General features: G+C 43.6%; 1 protein-coding gene across 1 annotated transcript; it reads right to left on the bottom strand.

The window, feature by feature from the left end:
• Window positions 1-247: 247 nt before the first annotated feature.
• On the bottom strand, window positions 248-18,727 carry LOC120747019 (nucleotide-binding oligomerization domain-containing protein 1-like). The gene is made up of 5 exons (XM_040052587.1): window positions 18,341-18,727; window positions 10,650-11,089; window positions 7,263-8,895; window positions 1,199-1,450; window positions 248-948 (listed from the first exon to the last, which is right to left on the bottom strand). Exons 2-5 carry the CDS (start codon window positions 11,038-11,040, stop codon window positions 459-461), a joined length of 2,766 nt encoding a protein of 921 aa, XP_039908521.1. The 5' UTR covers window positions 11,041-11,089; window positions 18,341-18,727; the 3' UTR covers window positions 248-458.
• Between the last annotated feature and the right edge of the window lie 1,388 nt (window positions 18,728-20,115).

Genomic DNA, 20,115 nt, shown 5'->3' with positions numbered 1-20,115 from the left:
CTGTTAATGTAACAATATTTCTTATTAATGGAGGTGAAATCAGTGGGTCTACTTTGTGTGGAAGAAGACAGAAATAACATATGAATGGTCGTTGTGTGGATGTGGAGAAGAGAGGCCCCAAATGCAGGCTGAAGCTGAACATCCTGGATGACTCAAACTGTTTCCCTCTGCAGTGACAGCTGCTTGATGCTGTTTTGTTTTAAAGACTATCAGAAACAGATAAATACCTTAAGAGCATAATTATTATTAATATTTTTAATGAAGCTTTTTTCCCAGGAGGTCTTAGTGATGCTGTAAATGTCACTAAGTGCAGTTTTATTCTCACAGACAAACTGTCACATGTTAAAAAACTGTTGAAGGTAAACGTTACAAATTTGTGGACTCATTTCTATAAACTGACTTCAATCAAGCAGCAACTAAATTGTCAAATAGAGCTAAAATATTTTCATGAATTATTTTCAGCACTCATTCATTGACAGACAGACTTTATTGTGTGAAGAACGTGTCGTGTACCTGAGCTGTGAGATAAAAGGCAGACACTGCAGCAAACTCCTCACTTCACTCTCTTCATGTGAGCAGCCTCTCAGCTCCACTCGTTTCTTCTCTGGTTGGAGTTTCAGCAGCTCCAGGAGGATGGAGGTCTTTCTCTCTGAGAGGTTTATGGACCAGACTGCAGGAGCTGACTGGAAAACTGGCTGTAATGATGGAAGGACACTCAGACCTGTTTTAGTCTCACAGTCCTTCACATGGGAGTACAGATCCAACAGGAAGTCACTCTGATATTTGTCACTGGAATTAGAATGAAGAGGGAATTTCCGATAAGAGCAGACTGATGATAGCATGTTGAGGATCTTCTCTCCTGTCCTCTGTTGTCTATCTGCTGCTACAATGAAGAGATTCATCAACAACTGAGTTTGATCTGAGAGATTTCCTGATGACTGACAGAAACTGGAAGAAAGAAAAGGAAACACGATGTGATGATTTGATCTGAGAACAACAAACAGAAACAAGCAGCACTGATACCGTCCTAGATATGTCTCAGATAAATATCTCCAGCATTAAAAGTACATTAAAGACATAAGGTCAGTACTACAGTTGGTTCAATTATTTCTATAAAGTAACTCGACTGGATTTTAAACCACAATTGAAGATCACATGAAAACATTGAGTGTTTAATAAGTAAAACCAAAGAGCATACCTGAGTGAGTGGATGTGGGGTAAATGGTGTAAGAGGAACGAGCTCGCACTTTGACAGACTCTGTGATCACAGTGAAGGCAGACTTTCACCTTCCTCTTCTGCAGGACTCTCACAGCTCGGTCATACAGTTGTTTTTCACTGTTGACTGGGAGGTGCAGCTGATTCTCAGTGAAGTCAAGTAAACTCACGTAATCCATGTCCCCATCAGTCAGAAGAGAAATGGTCCACAGCTGGCGTGACAAGGAGTCACTCCTACAGTTGGAAGGTTGGTAGAGAACTTCATTAGTTCACATGTAATCAGCTGCTGAGAACAAAGTCTATTTGTGTAGATTCATGCTGAAACCGAAGAATCATGTTCGCCTTTTTTCATGCAAAACTCCTAATTTGTGCAAAGCTGCCAGAGGCTTAAGAGGATTGACTCTGCATACGATATAAACCAGAGACGGGTGAGCTGATGTGAGTTTGCAGCCTTCAAGGTTTAGAAAGTAAATCTTAAACAAGTGTAAAATCTACATTCAAAATACGAACAGATATAGTCAGCAGAATCACCGCAGTTTGAACAGGATGTAAGAATCATTCTGTCTACAGAAATAACACCATATAAGACACATGTGGAGCTTCAAATGTTAGAGATCCTGCAACTGGCTTTTGGGGCTGTGCAGGGCTCTCTCTTCTGGAAGATGATTGAATAAAAAGAAATATAAAATGTTTTGACCACTATGAGTCAGATTTTCTCTGTTCTATCATGGGGACAAAAGAATTAGGGTTTAATACTAATTTACCTCTTGTAGCAGTTTTTATCTCTGGTTATAAGGACAACTTTACCCTCCTAGGATCTGGCGTCCACATATGGGGACATCACATTTTGGTTGCCTAGTAGGGCTGTCACGATTAGTCAACTAGTCACGATTACGTCGACTATCAAAATCGTCGACAACTGATTTAATAGTCGACACGTCGTTTGAAGGTTTGTAAGATCGCAAAAGACACAGGAATAAGTAGCAGGATTTAAGAGTGTAATAACGGACTGAAACAGAAGATGGCAGCACTGCATGTACAAGGAGGCCAGCTGCCGTTAAACCCCGAAGAAGAAGAAGCTCTGTCCCAGAATTCATAGCGCAGCCCAGCTCAGTTTCTAATAGTGGTGTGCGATACTGCATATTTTGGTATCGATCCGATATCAAGTAAATTCGGGCCAGTATCGCCGATACCGATACGATACTTTTCAATAAATAAGGTGGATGCCTATTTGAATTGCTAAAGTGCAATTAATTTTCATGACCTTAAGTGTTTTTTGTGATGTTTCCTTTGGTATTATTAATTAGTTAAAACCCAGGACATAATTAGGAGAAATAATTTATTTATAATGAAATAAAAAATGTTTTATTATTGTGGCGGCTCGTGGTCTGCAATGCCGCTGCAGGTGAGATGGACTCACCTTCACTGCATCTACAATGATGCCTCGCCGGCTTAAAACCTGTGCGCTGCTTGTGCTGTTGTTGTTTTTGGTGTTGATGTGTACAGCTGGCAGCAGGAGGGCTGCAGCCGTTGAATGTAGGCTACTGTTATAGCAACCGTGTGATCACTGTAAGGGTGGACAGCGCGCGGCTCGGCGTGAGCCGGAGGCTGGCGTGCCAGCGGGACCTGCCAAGCTAATTAATGTGTAAACAACTTAACAAACCCCAAAGTGTCTACGTCACGTGACGTGTCAGTGCAACACCGAAACATAAAAGTGGGGGAGAGGGAGCGAAGTGCTCTCGGCTGACACAGGAGCGCTGAGTCCAGCGACCTGGTTGTTTCGTTTTTGCCGAAAGCACAGCATAGCAAACAAGCAGAGTTCAAAGTAAAGAATCGATCTCACCAGGCTAGTATCGATCCGATACCGATGCCAACTTGGTATTGATATTATCGATATTTGGATTGATCCGCCCACCACTAGTTTCCAACAATGGCGGCAGCTAGTTAGTTTTAATATTACTCTTATTACTCTTTCTGGGTCACAAAATAAACGTTTAACATATTTTCAGGCGAGAATGTAGCTGTGTAAACCTCAAATATCTGCTCAGTTTATCAAGACACCGCATATTTTCAAAAGCGCTCCGACGTTTTCGGAGACGTCTGTTACCCACTAGCTCGATAGCTAGCCGGGGGCTAGGCTCACTAGCGCCGTGAGAACACCGGACTCCCGGCAAATAGTTTTCAAACCCACCGCCGTCTTTCGCTGCTCAGGTTAAACATATATAAGTCACTTAGATAACTTAAAAAATGTTGTTGTTTGGCTTTTTTTCAGTATTTTATTTGTTCCTGAGTAAATCGGTTTGGCTGAGATTAAAGTTATAGTTTTTACACAGCTGAATAAAAGTCAAGCAGACAGCTGATTATCAGAAGTGTGAGATGCTGGAGAATTTACTCCGGTGTCCCGTTATATTTTAGATAGCAAGGAGTTTATTAAACTTCACCGAAACAATCTGCAAATTTCATTAAAATTTAATAAACTATCATCTTGTGTTTATTTTTAGTTAGCACATACCTTAAACACTTAAAGCTGTAAGTAGGGCTGTTCGATATAACGATATATATCGGATGACGATATAAAAACATTTATCGTTTCATTTTACGCTATCGTTTGCTTCGTGGTGTCGCAAAATAAACTGTTTACGGCAATATTTTCTCATGGTTTTGATGGTCACTGTAGTGGCTATATTAATTTCTTAAAGTTCTCTCTTTCTCTTATATATAATATAACCACACTAAGGACGGACAAGCGCCTGTTTTTATGCGTTGTGGTTAGCAACAACGACGGCAACACCATCGCATGTCCGCTTGTTTATGCTCCACATAAACCTTTGACAATAAAGCTCAAGATCCTGTTGAGACTTTTCAAAATAAACTGAATCACGTGAAAGAGCAGATTATTTAAGGATGAGAAGTAAAAAAGAGCCGCCAGGTGCTAAAAAATAAACCTTAGACTCAAATGTTAAACAGGCTTTTCCCCGCAGCACGCCGTGTAATAAATACTCACAAAGAAAATGGCGGCTGTTACAACTTATGTCTAATAATGTATAGTTTCATGCATCTGTTAAAACACTCGACTCCAGCTACACGACGCCCAGCTGGAAACACTTCCCGCAAGTCGAGCTGCCCGAGATTCACAGCATTTACAGAGATTGTTACATTTTTGTGATTTATATCGTTATCGGATGATAGAATTCTTATATCGGGATATGAGATTTTGGTCATATTGCACAGCCCTAGCTGTAAGCTAATGATATATAAGAGCAGATGCTGCTGGTGCAATAAGCTGTACGTTTTATGTCCAATGGACGCGCGATCTGATTAGTCGACTAATGGCAAAAATAATCGGTGATTAGTCGACTATCAAAATAATCGTTTGTGGCAGCCCTACTGCCTAGACAACAATACTAAGTTTTGCTCTTTCAAATGAACCACGTGGCTCAAAGGGGCACAATTGTTGTTTCTCATTTTGTTTTTGTACTCAAGAAAAATGCTGCTGTGTTCAGACACCAAATAAAGAGTTTTGTACATCATTACTCAATTGGGACTGTATAGTGTTCTACTACTACATTTTTTTTTCTTTTTCTTTTTTTCCCTTTTTCTTTTCTCTTCTTTTTTTTCTCTCTCATCACTGTTGGTAATATTCTGCTTGTGTCCACTTTTCCACTTGACAGCTACAGTTTTTAGGTTTAATTATTTTTCTGAACAATAACAAGTTTTATATCCTGTGTAATAACCTTTCATGTCCCTTTTTTGCCAGTTGATATCTCAGATGTATCTTAAAGTGACGCATTAAAGAGACCTTTATTACACACTGTTACCAGACATTAAGTCTTTATCCTATAACTGTGGAGTTTTCTTTCATTCTTAATGTCACTAAACTTTTTACACTTGGGTCTTCTACTTTATTAATCACAAATTTGCAAATTAGAACATGTATTAATAAAATACTTAGGGTTAAAAGCCTCACAGGGACCCAGAGTGTGTTTTGGTGTCTGAAAGCGAAAGAGATAAACTCTACAGGGTGCCTTTACATTGTGCAGTGCCTACATTGCTCATACAATGATATATACCCAGTTTTTCATTCTTATTATCACCGTGGCTATTATAAGTAAACTTTTTCCATCCTGGCTTTTTTAGGTAGTGACAGGATGGTGAAATGATACGCAGCACATGGCTCTAGGCAGAATCACCACCCAGGCTACAGCAGTGAGGACACAGCCTCTGTACATATGTCAGGCAGGTGATCTATGGGCGTGCCGTAAAGTAGAAGTGCAGGAAAAAAAAAGATCCATATTTTTATTCTTGGAATCTGTTAGAACAGCTTCATATAATTCACAGATTAAAATTATCTTATCGATTTTAAACTGTGCTTTGGTGCAGAACCCTCAGTTCATCCACCGTCTGAAACAAATCAGTTTTAGTTCATCTTCCTTTAAGACGACTTTCTTCTGATTGACCGCAGCTCACAAACAAAAGGTTTGAATATCGGGTGGGTGGGGCTTCCGTGTTCACACCACGAGCTGTGTGCCTGAGATGCTCTCAATGATGTCATACAAAACAGAGAGCAGAAGAAAACTGAGAATGAGGTTTTACAGAGTTAGTTCTACAGTAAATACACTGACCTCATTATTTTATTTTATTTTATTTTTTTATTTTTTTGTGTCCCGTTTGGATCTTTAGCCATCAGAATTGTTGTCTTAAGGCCAAGAAAGATGCCAAGCGGATTTATTTTACCAAGTGGATCATCATGGCCTTGCCATATTGGTCCATTTGATTGACCTTTATTATAATTATGAATTTATTTTATTTTCAGTTGCTACAAACGGGACAGACATGACTGGGGGATAGGACAGGGGGAAAGAATGAAAGAAAGAGAGGGAGAGAAAGAAAACCAAAGGGGAGAAGAGACGGTGAGAAGGGGGGGAAGAAAGAAAAAAAAACAAAAAAAAAACCAACACACAAACAAAACACGGTTCCCCCCCTTTGGTGGTCCTCCTCGGGTCCTTGTACTCGGGGGCCTCTGGATATCTGGGGCCTGGATCTCCTCCATACCTGCTTCATACCCTGGATGACGGGGCTGTGGCTCCCCACACTCCCTAGCAGATCGTTACATGGAGAAACCTCTGGAATGCAAGCATGCTGATCCACACAGGTATGCACACAGCTGTACACACGGGTGTTCACAGACGCGGACTACAGCTTTCCTGGCTGCTGCCTCAAAGCACATTGTGCGCTGTCTATCTTGCGTGCTGCACAATATCGTTTATTATTTAGTATCTACTGATATCTACTGCTAGCTAGTTTATTGTGATGGTGCTGTTTTTTTATTATGTTGCTCTTTGTTGTTTGCTTTCTCTTCTGTTTTTTTTCTCCATACAGGTGATCCAGGTGTTTTGTTTGAGGGTGAGGCATTTTGACTTAGTGGATTTTAACTGAACACAAGGTAACAAAGGCAGTATGTTTCTCATTGGAGAATAAAAGCTGTACGTGTCTGCCTGATAACTCAGGAGTAACAGCTACAAATGAACACAGCATTAATCTGGGAGATAGGTCTGTTACTCTAACCTTACTTTGGGTTGTCTTTAGCACTGCTCATGGCCTCTGATCATGAAATTAACTTCACAATAATTATGAGACCATGGGTCAGTGTGATGCAGTGGTGCTAGTTTACAAGTTAAATGTGCTTCAGCTGAGACTGAAAACGTCTTAAATAAGTAATAAAATCTCTCATTCAAATGACAAACGTCCAGGTAAAAGTTAGTTAGCATTCTGGGATCCCCTCACCTGGATTATTATGTATGCATCAAGACTAAAGAATAATGTTACCAAATACCTAAAGACTACGTACAAACTTTTTACTGTCTACAACTCACTGGAAACATGATGAAACAAAGCTGAAACAAATCCTTCTCACTACTATGTTTCCATTTTTCACTTTAAGAAAAACACATACTGCTCTAAATCACTGAATGCAAAATGAAAATTTAAAACATTAAAAACAGATGTACAGAACCCTTTAACTTCAGATCTAAATGTTCTCACTTACCTTTGAAGTTTGCTGAGGCATCCCAGCAAAGGCCTCATTCCCTGTTTTGATACTGTTGTATCCTCCAGGTTCAGCTCTATTTTCCTCTCCTTACTCTGGCTGATTACATAGGCCAGAACACAGCAATGCTGAGGATCAAGAGTCTCTCCACTCACATCAATACAGTAGTCGAGTTTATCCAGGAGACAGAGGCAGGCATCAGGTGACTGAGACTCATAGAGGCATTGACATAAGAACATTAAGTCCACTTCACAGTCTTCACTGTCACTACAACCTACAAAGGTGGTCACCAAGTGTTTGAAGAACCAGCCAGACGTGTCTCTGAGCTGCTGAGGAGGAAGGAGACTTTCTAACAAATCAGTGTTCTTCTCATTCAACAGTCCACACAGGAAAGGGACCAAGTGTTTCATGTGTTTGCTGCCCTGAACCAGACACTTCTGTAGAACACATCTGGTCTTCTCTGGATCCTTTAAGACCCACAGAGCTGCAAAAAACTCCTGAACCGTGTAGTGGAGAAAGGCACACAAGGGTTTCTTTACAGTTGGGCTGATTTGAATCAGAAGCTTGCTCAAAATGGCCAAATTAGCACAGCTGTCTAGTTTGGGCAGTGATGTTAGGCTCACATTTTTCCCTTCTGTTGCACAAAAAGCTGCCTGAGATAAAGACAGTATTGCATCCCATTTAGTGCTTTCATTTTCAGATGTCTTGGAAACATTTCTCTGATTGCAGAAATGGAGAATATTGAGGTATATTTCAGTAACTGTGCAGGGATGTGCAGAGAAATCTGAGCCCTCAAAGCTAAAGCAGGCGACCACCATCAGGGCGTACATGGGGACGTGGCAAAGAGAGAATAACTCCAGGTTACACAAGACTTTGTTGAAGTGATCCTCACTCAGATTCTTGGATAAGTACTCTCTGATGCCCTGCTCACTGAAGCCTTTCACTTCCACTCTGAGACAGTCCCAATCCAACAGGAAGTCTGCTGACTCCCCCTCTGGTCTGCAGGTGATGATGATCTTTGCTTCGGGTAGAAGGGTCTTCTGTATGAGCTCCAGCACTGCAGACTGGGTTGATGTAGAGGGAACATTTGGTACGCCATCAAAAATGATGGTAACACTGTCATCATTATTCTTTATGTTCTCTAAGACCTCATCGTTGCCTTCATCTGGTTCACAGAACACACTGAAGAGAAGATCCTCCAGTTTATGGACCTCTGTGATGTTGGGTGCTTCTCTCATATCAAAGTAGAACATGTAATCTAGATCCTTGTTATCTTTCTCTGACCACAGTTTCAACATCTGATGGACCACAGCTGTTTTCCCAGTTCCAGGTTTTCCTACCAAAAGGATTTTTCTTTCATATGTTTGCAGCAGTTCACTGGGAGAGGTTCCATGTTTGTCCTCAGGTATGTAGGCCTTGAGTTTTTTAGGTCGAAGCTTCCTGCTTTTCTTGATCTTTGACTTTTTTATTTTGGATGCTGAAGCCTGTCCTGGTGTGTCTAACACAAGCGAGGTGTAGGACAGGGAGCTCTGCTTGTTGAACAGGACTGCTTTACTTTGAGTCCATGATCTTTCTGAAATCTTCTGAGCTTTAAATTTCAACTTTTGCTGGTATCTGTGACACGGGCTGGGGCCTGAAAGAAAAGAGGTGTGGGAGAAATTAATTAAAAATGTACTTAGGGATTTAACTCATGTGTCACTGAACAGCACTGCATTATACAGTGGGGCAAAAAAGTATTTAGTCAGCCACCGATTGTGCAAGTTCCCCCACCTAAAATGATGACAGAGGTCAGTAATTTGCACCAGAGGTACACTTCAACTGTGAGAGACAGAATGTGAAAAAAAGAATCCATGAATCCACATGGTAGGATTTGTAAGGAATTTATTCGTAAATTAGGGTGGAAAATAAGTATTTGGTCAATAACAAAAATACAACTCAATACTTTGTAACATAACCTTTGTTGGCAATAACAGAGGTCAAACGTTTACTATAGGTCTTTACCAGGTTTGCACACACAGTAGCTGGTATTTTGGCCCATTCCTCCATGCAGATCTTCTCGAGAGCAGTGATGTTTTGGGGCTGTCGCCGAGCAACACGGACTTTCAACTCCCGCCACAGATTTTCTATGGGGTTGAGGTCTGGAGACTGGCTAGGCCACTCCAGGACTTTCAAATGCTTCTTACGGAGCCACTCCTTTGTTGCCCGGGCGGTGTGTTTTGGATCATTGTCATGTTGGAAGATCCAGCCTCGTTTCATCTTCAAAGTTCTCACTGATGGAAGGAGGTTTTGGCTCAAAATCTCACGATACATGGCCCCATTCATTCTGTCCTTAACACGGATCAGTCGTCCTGTCCCCTTGGCAGAAAAACAGCCCCATAGCATGATGTTTCCACCCCCATGCTTCACAGTAGGTATGGTGTTCTTGGGATGCAACTCAGTATTCTTCTTCCTCCAAACACGACGAGTTGAGTTTATACCAAAAAGTTCTACTTTGGTTTCATCTGACCACATGACATTCTCCCAATCCTCTGCTGTATCATCCATGTGCTCTCTGGCAAACTTCAGACGGGCCTGGACATGCACTGGCTTCAGCAGCGGAACATGTCTGGCACTGCGGGATTTGATTCCCTGCCGTTGTAGTGTGTTACTGATGGTGACCTTTGTTACTTTGGTCCCAGCTCTCTGCAGGTCATTCACCAGGTCCCCCCGTGTGGTTCTGGGATCTTTGCTCACCGTTCTCATCATCATTTTGACCCCACGGGATGAGATCTTGTGTGGAGCCCCAGATCGAGGGAGATTATCAGTGGTCTTGTATGTCTTCCATTTTCTGATGATTGCTCCCACAGTTGATTTTTTGATTTTTTCACACCAAGCTGCTTGCCTATTGTAGATTCACTCTTCCCAGTCTGGTGCAGGTCTACAATACTTTTCCTGGTGTCCTTCGAAAGCTCTTTGGTCTTGGCCATGGCGGAGTTTGGAGTCTGACTGTTTGAGGCTGTGGACAGGTGTCTTTTATACAGATGATGAGTTCAAACAGGTGCCATTCATACAGGTAACGAGTGGGGGACAGAAAAGCTTCTTACAGAAGACGTTACAGGTCTGTGAGAGCCAGAGATTTTCCATGTTTGAGGTGACCAAATACTTATTTTCCACCCTGATTTACGAATAAATTCTTTACAAATCCTACCATGTGAATTCATGGATTTTTCTTTCACATTCTGTCTCTCACAGTTGAAGTGTACCTCTGGTGCAAATTACTGACCTCTGTCATCATTTTAAGTGGGGGAACTTGCACAATCGGTGGCTGACTAAATACTTTTTTGCCCCACTGTAAAAGAGTGTGATCACGAGAAATCTTGCCACAGACTTCAGTTTGTTTAAAAATACCTTGTAAATATGTTACATCCATGTTGGTGTCATCCTTGAAGGAAAAGCAGCTGATCCAATAGTTCAGGTCAAATTTGTCTCGTGAAGAGGAATCTGATGCTGTAATTTCCAGAAAAGATGGCGGCCTTTCTGTTCTTCTCTTTCTTGTTATGTCAATAATCCTGAGAAACTCATAGCAGGCTGCTTCCCCCTTTTTTATGACACGGTTCACAATTTCTCTGGTTTTGTCAAAGTCGTCACCCGCTGTCTTTATTTTACTGACTTCTTCCTCTGAGAAAACGTCTTTCTGGTAGAGATGCTCTACAATCACAGTGAGCCCCTTTAATGTTCCCACCAGTTTGGGCTTGGCCCTCCTGACGTACTGCACAGCGGACTGAGATGTACAAGCCATGTTTCCTTTATTTCATGTACAAGCCATGTTTCCTTTATTTCCTGGATTTCTGTTGAAAAAAATGTGGATTTAAACAAAATGTAATTCATTTCAAAGATTCAGACTAATATATAATTTTGATGTTGCTCCTGTTCCTAGCATTGCTAGGCTTTGTTTTAAATTGATGTGTCAAGTGTGTTTATAATTTATCCTCAGTCTTTGACTTTTAGTTTTTTCAGCATTCTGGTTTTTGATTTTATTTTCTTGTCTTCTTTAAATGTTTTTTTTTCTTTATTATTTTGCAATTGACAGCGCCACCACTCTCTTGGTGGCGCTGTCACTTGGTGTTCGCTCGCTCTGCGGTAGAGTATCACTTCCTGTTCCTGCTCAACCACAGTGGTGTTTCTGAGTAGCTTATGTGCTTAGCAATTTAATTAAAAACTTTTAGATACATTTTTTTCATAGTATAATCTTCGCGTGCTTCATCCGAAGCACACTTTCTGTGTACTCACTACCTGATTTATAGCCAAAGTATTCACTCACTGTGTATTTACTGTTTCGCTAGCTTAGCTTAGCTCTCTGTCTCTCTTCCACAGCATGTCTTTATCCTGTCTTCCTTCTCTTACCCCAACCAATCACAGCAGATGGTTGCCCCTCTTTGGGCTCTCACACTCTGAGGGGCCTCTGGATGTCTGCCTGGATCTCCTCCATGCCTGCTTCATGCCCTCATTGGAGGGGCTATCACTCCCCACACCCTCTAGCATATTGTTAAATGGAGAAATGTCTTAAAGCATTCTCAATCATCCAGGAAAGTAAATCTCCAAAAGTTGATTCTGTTCATCTGGACGTAGCGTTTTGTGGGAGAAACGTTTCATCATCATCCAGGTGACTTCTTCAGTCTCAGCTGACTGCAGGTTTCAATCTTATAAACAAGACATTTGCATAATGACTGAAACCAGCCCACTGAAGGAACAATGGGCTGGGAGATCAGCTTCTTCATCATTAATATGCAAATTGTCATGACCATTGATCAAAGACCATTGATCAATGTGATGAAATGTTGCTCCCACTGAAAATGCTACCTCCAGATGAACAGAATCAACTTTTGGGTACATGGAGAAACCTTTTGAATACAAGCGCGCTCACGCACTTAAGCAATGCGGTTGAAAAATGTGGGTGCGCCTAACTTTTGTGCTGGTTTTCTTAGGCGCACCAGTGCAATCATGGCAAAAAGTTAGTGTAGAGCCCTGTAGATGAGACCTAAACTAAACACAACTGTAGCGACTTCCACAGTCGCTAGAGGTCGGGGGTAGAGTCTGTCTATTTGCCTGACACGCTGTCAACATTACGCAATAATGCGAGAGGTGGAATTGCTTGCTTGTTTATTAAAGTGCTTTGAGAGTTTACAGAGTAATGTGATCGGCTCCTGATTCAGACTCTTAAACATCACAGGCTCTGATGCAACAAGGGGGAACTCGTGGTGCAGCGGTCAACAAAAACTACGGCTGCAGCTCTCCTCTCAGAGAATGACAGACTGACCACGCCCTCTTAATTTCACCACTAGCACCCACGTGACTCCCGTTACACATCACCATAGCAACCAAACAAATGAAAACCCAGTGATCATCAAAATTCAACACATTTAGTTATGGCTGCTACAACAACAAAACCCTGACTAAATAACGGCACAAGAACTTAATATATTTCCAATATAACATAAGAAATCAGAAAATACAAAATAAACTCAAACAGCTGGGTCACACACCCCTGACAAATTGTCTGATTAGAAACATCTGGAAGAACACAAGAAGACCCTCACTGTTGTTTAACTTCCACAGCTGATCTGCATGTTTCATCATTTCCTCTTATTGTTTCTTACTAAATGTTCAGTCCATCGTGTCAGTGAGGGGCACAGACCAGAGGGAGGAGAGCAGGTAATCATCATATCTGTGAGCTTTAGAGCAGACTGAAAATTACTGCTTTAAATATTCATAGATTAGTTTGAATAGGAAGAAGAAATCATCTGTGGTTCTCATGTCATGTTAAGAAAAAATAATATTACAATTGTGTATTAAACAAGTAGATTTTAATGTTTATTACAGTCACTAACTCATCATGTAAAATAAGCCACAGAAATTAGCACTGGTTACACCGCACAGTGCAAAAGTCTTGAGCCACCCATGACATCATTATATTTCCCTTCTAAGGATCCAGATGTTCTTCTAATTTCTTAATGTCATAAGTTTCCAGGTTTCTTTGAATATGGTGTAAATGTTTGTTTGTTTCTCTGCCTGCTACAAATCTATTGTAGGATTTGCCCAGCTCGCCTCTCCCGGACAACCTTCCGCTCTAAGCTTCACCTCCACCCGCGTCAAGTAAGACTGCTGCAATCTGCTGCACGTTCACTGAAACCACGTCTAGCCTGCCGTTAACACGTCCCTGTCACAGTGACTCTGAGGTCTCCAGCTCATAACTGCACTTGCCAATAGCTTCAAGGTTCCTGCTGGATGTTACCCCATGCCTGGTTCCCCATTCCTCGTCCTTGATGACCCCCCCCCCCCCCCCTTTGTGACTCTTAGCCCTCACCCTAGCACATGTGGGGACTCCTGGCACTATGGTGGCTCACTGAAATGTTTACTCATAGTACTGTTTCATAGTTTATAGCGTTTTTCTCACAGTACTGTTCATACCGGTTCCTTTAGTGCTTCGACAGCATCTCATAGCTTGTAGATAATTTCTAGTGATTCATTTTGTTTCATGCAAAGTGATGTGACTCCTTGTAAAAGAACATCCCTCAGAACTGGTTTTTAGGCTCTCGTCTTTAGTTTGTCTTTCACTAAAAGTCTTGTTTTCATTACTCTCTTTTGTCACACCTGACTTCCTGTAATAAACTTTGAGATCTGAGAGTTATTTATTTCACACTTGGTTCAACAGTTTCCTTTTATACACACACAAACTGTGATTTCCCTTAATATCACACTGCACCCCTGAGTGAACAGGAGCAGGAAGAAGAAAATATTCTTATTAAACCGTGTCCCCTATCTGCACTCCAAATGATATTACAAGTGGGCACCATCAACCAAGGAACACATTAACGTTTGTCTACAGTTCGTAGCGCAAACCACACAACAAGAATATAACCAGCAATATACCCCACCGCATAATAGCAAGGAGAAGAGAATGACCCCCAGTTAACTCACATTTCCTTCAAATTCATCATATTGATTTATCATTTTAAACATAGCACATTTTAAAACAGCGCATGTTTCTACAACTCTTAAAATTATAATGAACAATCTTATAACCGTTGGACTCATTTGTGTAGTCCTGCGAACTGATGCTAAAAATGATATTTCCTTCTGTCCTCACCTCCTAAACAATATTTGTAACTTGAGGGCTAATATATTATTTTTTGCCTTAAACATAATTATTGTCTGTAATTTCACTAAATCTTTCAATAGTTTCAATTTTATGAACAAATGATTCGTTTGTCCTCTGTATTTAACGTGAATATGAATCCTTTGTGTCACTTTCTTCTGTAATAAATATGGAGGTTTTATGGTATTGTAACGATGGTTAAGTGTTATTGGACAGTGACATGTTGGTTATCTCTGCACACTGTTGTTGTTCCTTTAAGATTCATGTTTGGTTGTGCTGCAGGAAGTAGTGAGGGGGGTGTACAGGAAGGGGTGGGGGGACCTGGTTGTTCTGTGTGTGTGTGCCAGGCTGAAGAGAGGTGTAGTACGAGGGCGCTCTCCCCTGAGTTAGCAACCCGCTTGCTTATGTGCCGAATAAACGGACAAACTGAGACCCAACCGTCTGGTTCTTGTGAATGCTACATTGGTGTCACGGGCCCGTGTAGGCGGGAGTACACGGGCCTGGGAGAACGACATCCCCACACCACCGCCACCTCCACCCGGTGCGGCCATCACTGTGGGCTGGACCCAGGTTGGCGGCTTTTGCCATGTTCCAGTTACGATTGCGGGGGTGTCCTGTATGGCCCTGCTGGACACGGGGTCCAATGCAACGCTGGTCTGACCCGATATTGTCCCAACCGGAGCTGCTGTGCAACCGACTAATGTGCAACTTAAGACTGTGACCGGTGATCTGGCCCCAATGAGAGGGAGGGGAGTGTTCCAGTTCAAGGTGGGGGACCTCGGTGTGTCTTATGCTGCCTGGGTGGCTGACGTGCAGGACGCCTGTTAGAGTTTGTATTGTTGATTGTCATTTATGCTTAGAAATATTTAACCATATATGCTTAGAAGTATATAATCACTTGTGTAGTGATAAGTTGTGTGAGCTTTAACAGGTTACAGAGGCTTGGTGTGTATTCCACACTGGAATGCACACCTGCATCTTGGGGGCATGGGAAGAGTTCGCATCTTGTCCCTTGTTGTTTTATGATGGGATTAGCGTAGCTACGTCTGTTCTAGTCTAAGTGCTTTTTGTTTAGATGAACTGCTGGACTCCCTTACCGGGGGGGGGGGGGGGTCTAGTCTACCCTCTTCCTGACTAAGGATGTTTGATGCTTTCATGTTATATGACCCTTTTGAACACACACACACACACACACACACACACACGCACACACACACACACACAGTATTCTTTGTTCACATGTATACCACTTGGTAGAGCACGTCATTGAGACCGGGGATGCCCAGCCTATTAAAGTGCGCCCACGCCGCCTGCCCCTGGCTCATCAGGAGGCTGCGGACAGAGAGTTGTGTGAAATGATGAAGGCGGGCATCATAGAGCCATCTGATAGCCCGTGGGCCTCCGCGGTGGTGATGGTGCCTAAGAAAAAAAGTCCTAGGATGCGTTTCTGTGTGGACTACAGACCACTCAACAAAGTGACGAAGAAAGACTCTTACCCCCTTCCCAGGATTGATGAGTCTCTCGACTTAGTAGCCGGGTCCTCCTGGTTTTCCACCCTGGACCTGCGGAGTGGCTACTGGCAGGTGCCACTGTCCCCGGAATCCAGACCGAAGACAGCCTTCTGCACTAACAGGGGACTATGGCAGTTCAAAGTCCTGAGCTTTGGCCTTTGCAACGCTCCTGCGACCTTCGAGAGGCTTATGGACAGTGTGCTGGCTGGCGTCCCACGGCAACGGTGTCTGGTTTACCTGGATGATCTTCTAGTGCACGGGAGCTCCTTTGATGCTGCCCTGGATGCCCTGAGGCAAGTGTTGGGGAGGGTGGCGGCTGCAGGCCTGAAGCTGCATCCCGACAAGTGCCACTTCATGAGGAGGGAGGTGGAGTTTCTGGGCCACAAGCTGGGTCGTGAGGGCATCAGCGCTTTGGAGGAAAAAATTCACACCATTACCGAGTGGCCCACACCAGCGGACCAGAAACAGCTCAAAAGCTTCCTAGGATTGGCGTCTTATTACAGGAGGTTTGTGAAGGGCTTTTCCTCCATAGCCGCACCACTCTTCCACCTGCTGCAGAAGGACCGTGACTTCATCTGGACCCAGGACTGTCAGCAGGCGTTCGACACCCTCCGCAGATCGCTGACAGAGTCCCCAGTCCTTGCCCCCCCCTGACCCCGCCCTGCCTTTTGTCCTGGACACTGACGCAAGTAATGTGGGGCTGGGAGCGGTGTTGTCGCAGGTTGGGCCGGAAGGTGAGAAGGTGGTGGCGTACTTCAGCCGGGTCCTGAACAGGAGTGAGCGGCACTACTGTGTCACACGACGAGAGCTGTTGGCTGTGGTGGCGGGGGTGAGACACTTTAAGTACTACCTGTGCGGCACAGCATTTGTTATCAGAACTGATCATGCTGCCCTTCAGTGGCTGATGTCTTTCAGGGAGCCAGAGGGACAGGTGGCTCGCTGGCTGGAGGAGCTTCAAGCCTTCAATTTCACTGTGGAGCACAGAGCAGGGACGCACCATTCTAACGCAGACGCCCTCTCTCGCCGCCCATGTGCTGCAGCTGGCTGCCATTACTGTGAGAAGCGAGAGGAGACAGAACGGGAACTCACAACAATAGACGGAGCAACACAGCTCGCCTGCAGGGCTCTTCTGGTGGTGGATGCAGCGGAGTGGAGGGCACGGCAGGAACAAGACCCTGACCTGCTGCCAGTCCTGCAGTGGCTGGAGAGGGAGGAGCAACACCTTTGGGATGAGGTCACTGGGTTTTCCATCTGTACCAGGGGGCTGTGGGCCAAGTTTGCAGCTCTCAGGCTGAAGGAGGGGGTTTTGGAGCGTGCCTGGAAGGATCCTGCCACGGGGGAGGAGAGGTGGCAGGTTGTGGTGCCAAGGTCGCTGAGGTCAGCTGTGCTGGAAGCCTGCCATGGGAGCACTGGCTCCGGCCACTTTGGGGTCTCCAAGACTCTCCGCCGCCTCCGCCAGGGCTATTACTGGGGTCAACAGCGGAGGGATGTGGAGGACTTTTGCCGCAGCTGTGATGCATGTTCCTCACACAAAGGGCCACAGGACCAGTCCCGGGCTCAGCTTCAGCAGCAACCAGCAGGAGCCCCAATGGAGCGAGTAGCTGTGGACGTCATGGGCCCATTTCCTCGCACAGACAGAGGAAACCGCTATGTTCTTGTGGCCATGGACTATTTTACCAAGTGGCCGGAAGCATACGCCATCCCAGATCACGAAATGAAGGCTGTCTCAACTCAAAGGCTGCTCGAGATGCGGCCTTCATTTCCCTGACAACAACAGCAGACACGTGGTGTGTGTGCGGGTGTCTGCCTCTTATAACCACAGTGATTCTCCTGTGGTTTGAAATCTCACGTGATCTTGTGACGTGATCACGAGTCCACACACTAACAGGTCACCTCAACAAGAACAGATTCAATCCTAATGATTTAGTTACCATAGAAACATGAAATGGTTTGGTTGACAGCACATGTTAGACTGTTGTAAACGTCGCAGCCACACAGTCACACTTCCTGAGTGTTTCTAACATGATGGATGTGAAACACTGAGTGATGCTTCATCACATTCACACTCACAGCTCCTCTGTCAGTGTCTCAGCTATGCTGGCAGCCTGGAGTCACCTGTGACATGACTGTGGGCTGATGCTGAACTCTGACTCTTATATGTGTCTTATTAACCTCAGAGCTGCTCAAACTGAGGGAGGCGGGACTTACAGCACAGGAAGTGATGTCAGAATATAAAGGCTTTTAGTCCTGAGTGAGTGAAGCTCCGAGGAATTGTGACATGTGTTGAGAATAAATACCGGACAAGAAGGTCCGAGGTGTTGATATACGATTGAAGAGAAACTCAGGCCAAGCCGTGAGCCTGAGGTCTTGTAGTGAAGTGAGCTGATTATTAAAAGTGAGAAGTCTGATAATAAAATACTGTGAGCTATTACCTGTGCATTTTTGGGCCCGCCGTGGTCCGTGTAAAGCTGTGTTTCTGTTGTTATTCCTATTGGCGTCTGAAAGACGAGCGGCAGTGGGCATATCCGGCTTGAACTGAACTAAGGTTGTGACGTAGGAAACTGTCTGAAATAATTTAAAGTGCCAGGCGCCTGCAGGCTGGCTGTGTGAGGCTTTTCAAAAGTCTCTTTTTCCTTTCTTTTCTCTCTGGCGAAAAAGTGCGCAGTTAAAAAATTTGGGGGGCGGCCACTTCCCCATTTAAGTTTAACGTAACAGGCACGTTGATCAAACCAGAAACGTAGTAATAAATGAAGGCATGAGCGTCCTCCTGATTGCAGAGAAGTTATAGAATTCTTTGAGTGCATTTCCTTGTAAAAAAAAAAAAAAAAAAAGGATTCTGCACAGTGAATGGAGGAAAGGTTCCCTTATCAGACTTTTGATTCTAGTGCATTAACTGGTTTTACCTTGACTATTTTGCTGACACCTGTCGCTCATGGGGAGTCTGTGGAGGTGTTGGTTGGTTGTGAAACATCAGATAGAGAGTTTGATTTTTTAGAGCAGAGATTTTAACCGAACCAGAGTTTTGGGTTGATTGTGTAGAACTGCGTGAAGGCTTAGCCCAAGTTCGGGCACAGCACGGTTATTTAGAAGAGTGAGAATTTCCACAGTGGGTTGGCCCGCACTTCCTCTTTTTACTGAGGATCGGTCTACAAGTTGCATGACGTATAAAAGCTCTGTGCTTGGTTTTTAGAGCAAGAGTTGCAACTGGTGTGGTGTGTTGATTTTATAGCGCTGATAATTGTGGCTGTTTATGAAGCAATTTATGAAGCAAATGCTGTTCTGACCCAGTGCTGGTTATATCAAGCAGGGTACGAAAAGAGGAAGTGACTGCTCGGGCTGCCACAGCGCTTCTGACGGAAGGAGGAAGTGACTGTTCGGTGGCTGCAGGACATCTGATAAAGAAATAGGGAAGTCGCCTCAAGGAGCTTGCTAGGAGGAGTCATATAGCAGCCATTTTGGGAAAATCTCAGAGGAACCAAAATGGAGAGCTCAACTATGACATCTAGTGAACCAAGGCTATATAAGCCACTAAATGATCAGCTGGAGGAGCTGAGCAAAGCCATCCACATGTCTTGTTCAAGAACAACTAAAGCAGCAGATAAAGAATTCAAAGCTGTAAGGAAATATGTGGAGAAATTATGTGCTGCCCAACAAAAACTTTGCAGGACAGACACCCTCTATACTTAATCTTCAAAGAGGAAGTCCGACAGAAAATACCTGGTGCTGTCAGGATGTTTAAGTGACACAGAAGTTCAGAAAATCGAGTCAGAAATGGTTCTGTGGCTCTTGGTAAACTGATTTTGAGGGAAAATCAGTGTTTATTGTGCTGAAGTAACAGATCCGGCGCGGTCTGATGGGAAGAATCAGCTGTACAATTCTGAGTGTGCAGCTTTGTTGATATTAACAGATCCGGTGTGGTCTGAGGAAGAAATAAATCGGTGAATGGTTGATATACCTACATGAATTTTGGTGGATCTGCTGAGGTCCAGAAAAATAATCAATGCAGACTGTGTTGGTTTGGATGTTGATAAATGATCCAGGAAGAATTGCCCTGGGTCTGGGTCTGTGTGTTGTTCAGTAACAACATGCGCAGTTAAAGTTGGGCGCTCTTCCTTACTGTTTTAGTTTCAAAACACGAAGGGTGTTTGTTTCACTTTAAGGTTGGATTAAGAATTACTGTGTGAGGAACGGTTTCACTTTTGACTAG

The sequence above is a fragment of the Simochromis diagramma genome, unplaced genomic scaffold (genome assembly GCF_900408965.1).
Source record: "Simochromis diagramma unplaced genomic scaffold, fSimDia1.1 OVJJ01000414.1, whole genome shotgun sequence".
In the NCBI taxonomy this organism is placed as follows: domain Eukaryota; kingdom Metazoa; phylum Chordata; class Actinopteri; order Cichliformes; family Cichlidae; genus Simochromis; species Simochromis diagramma.
Note: the sequence above shows the minus strand (reverse complement) of the source record. Positions and strands in the feature narration are given on the sequence as shown.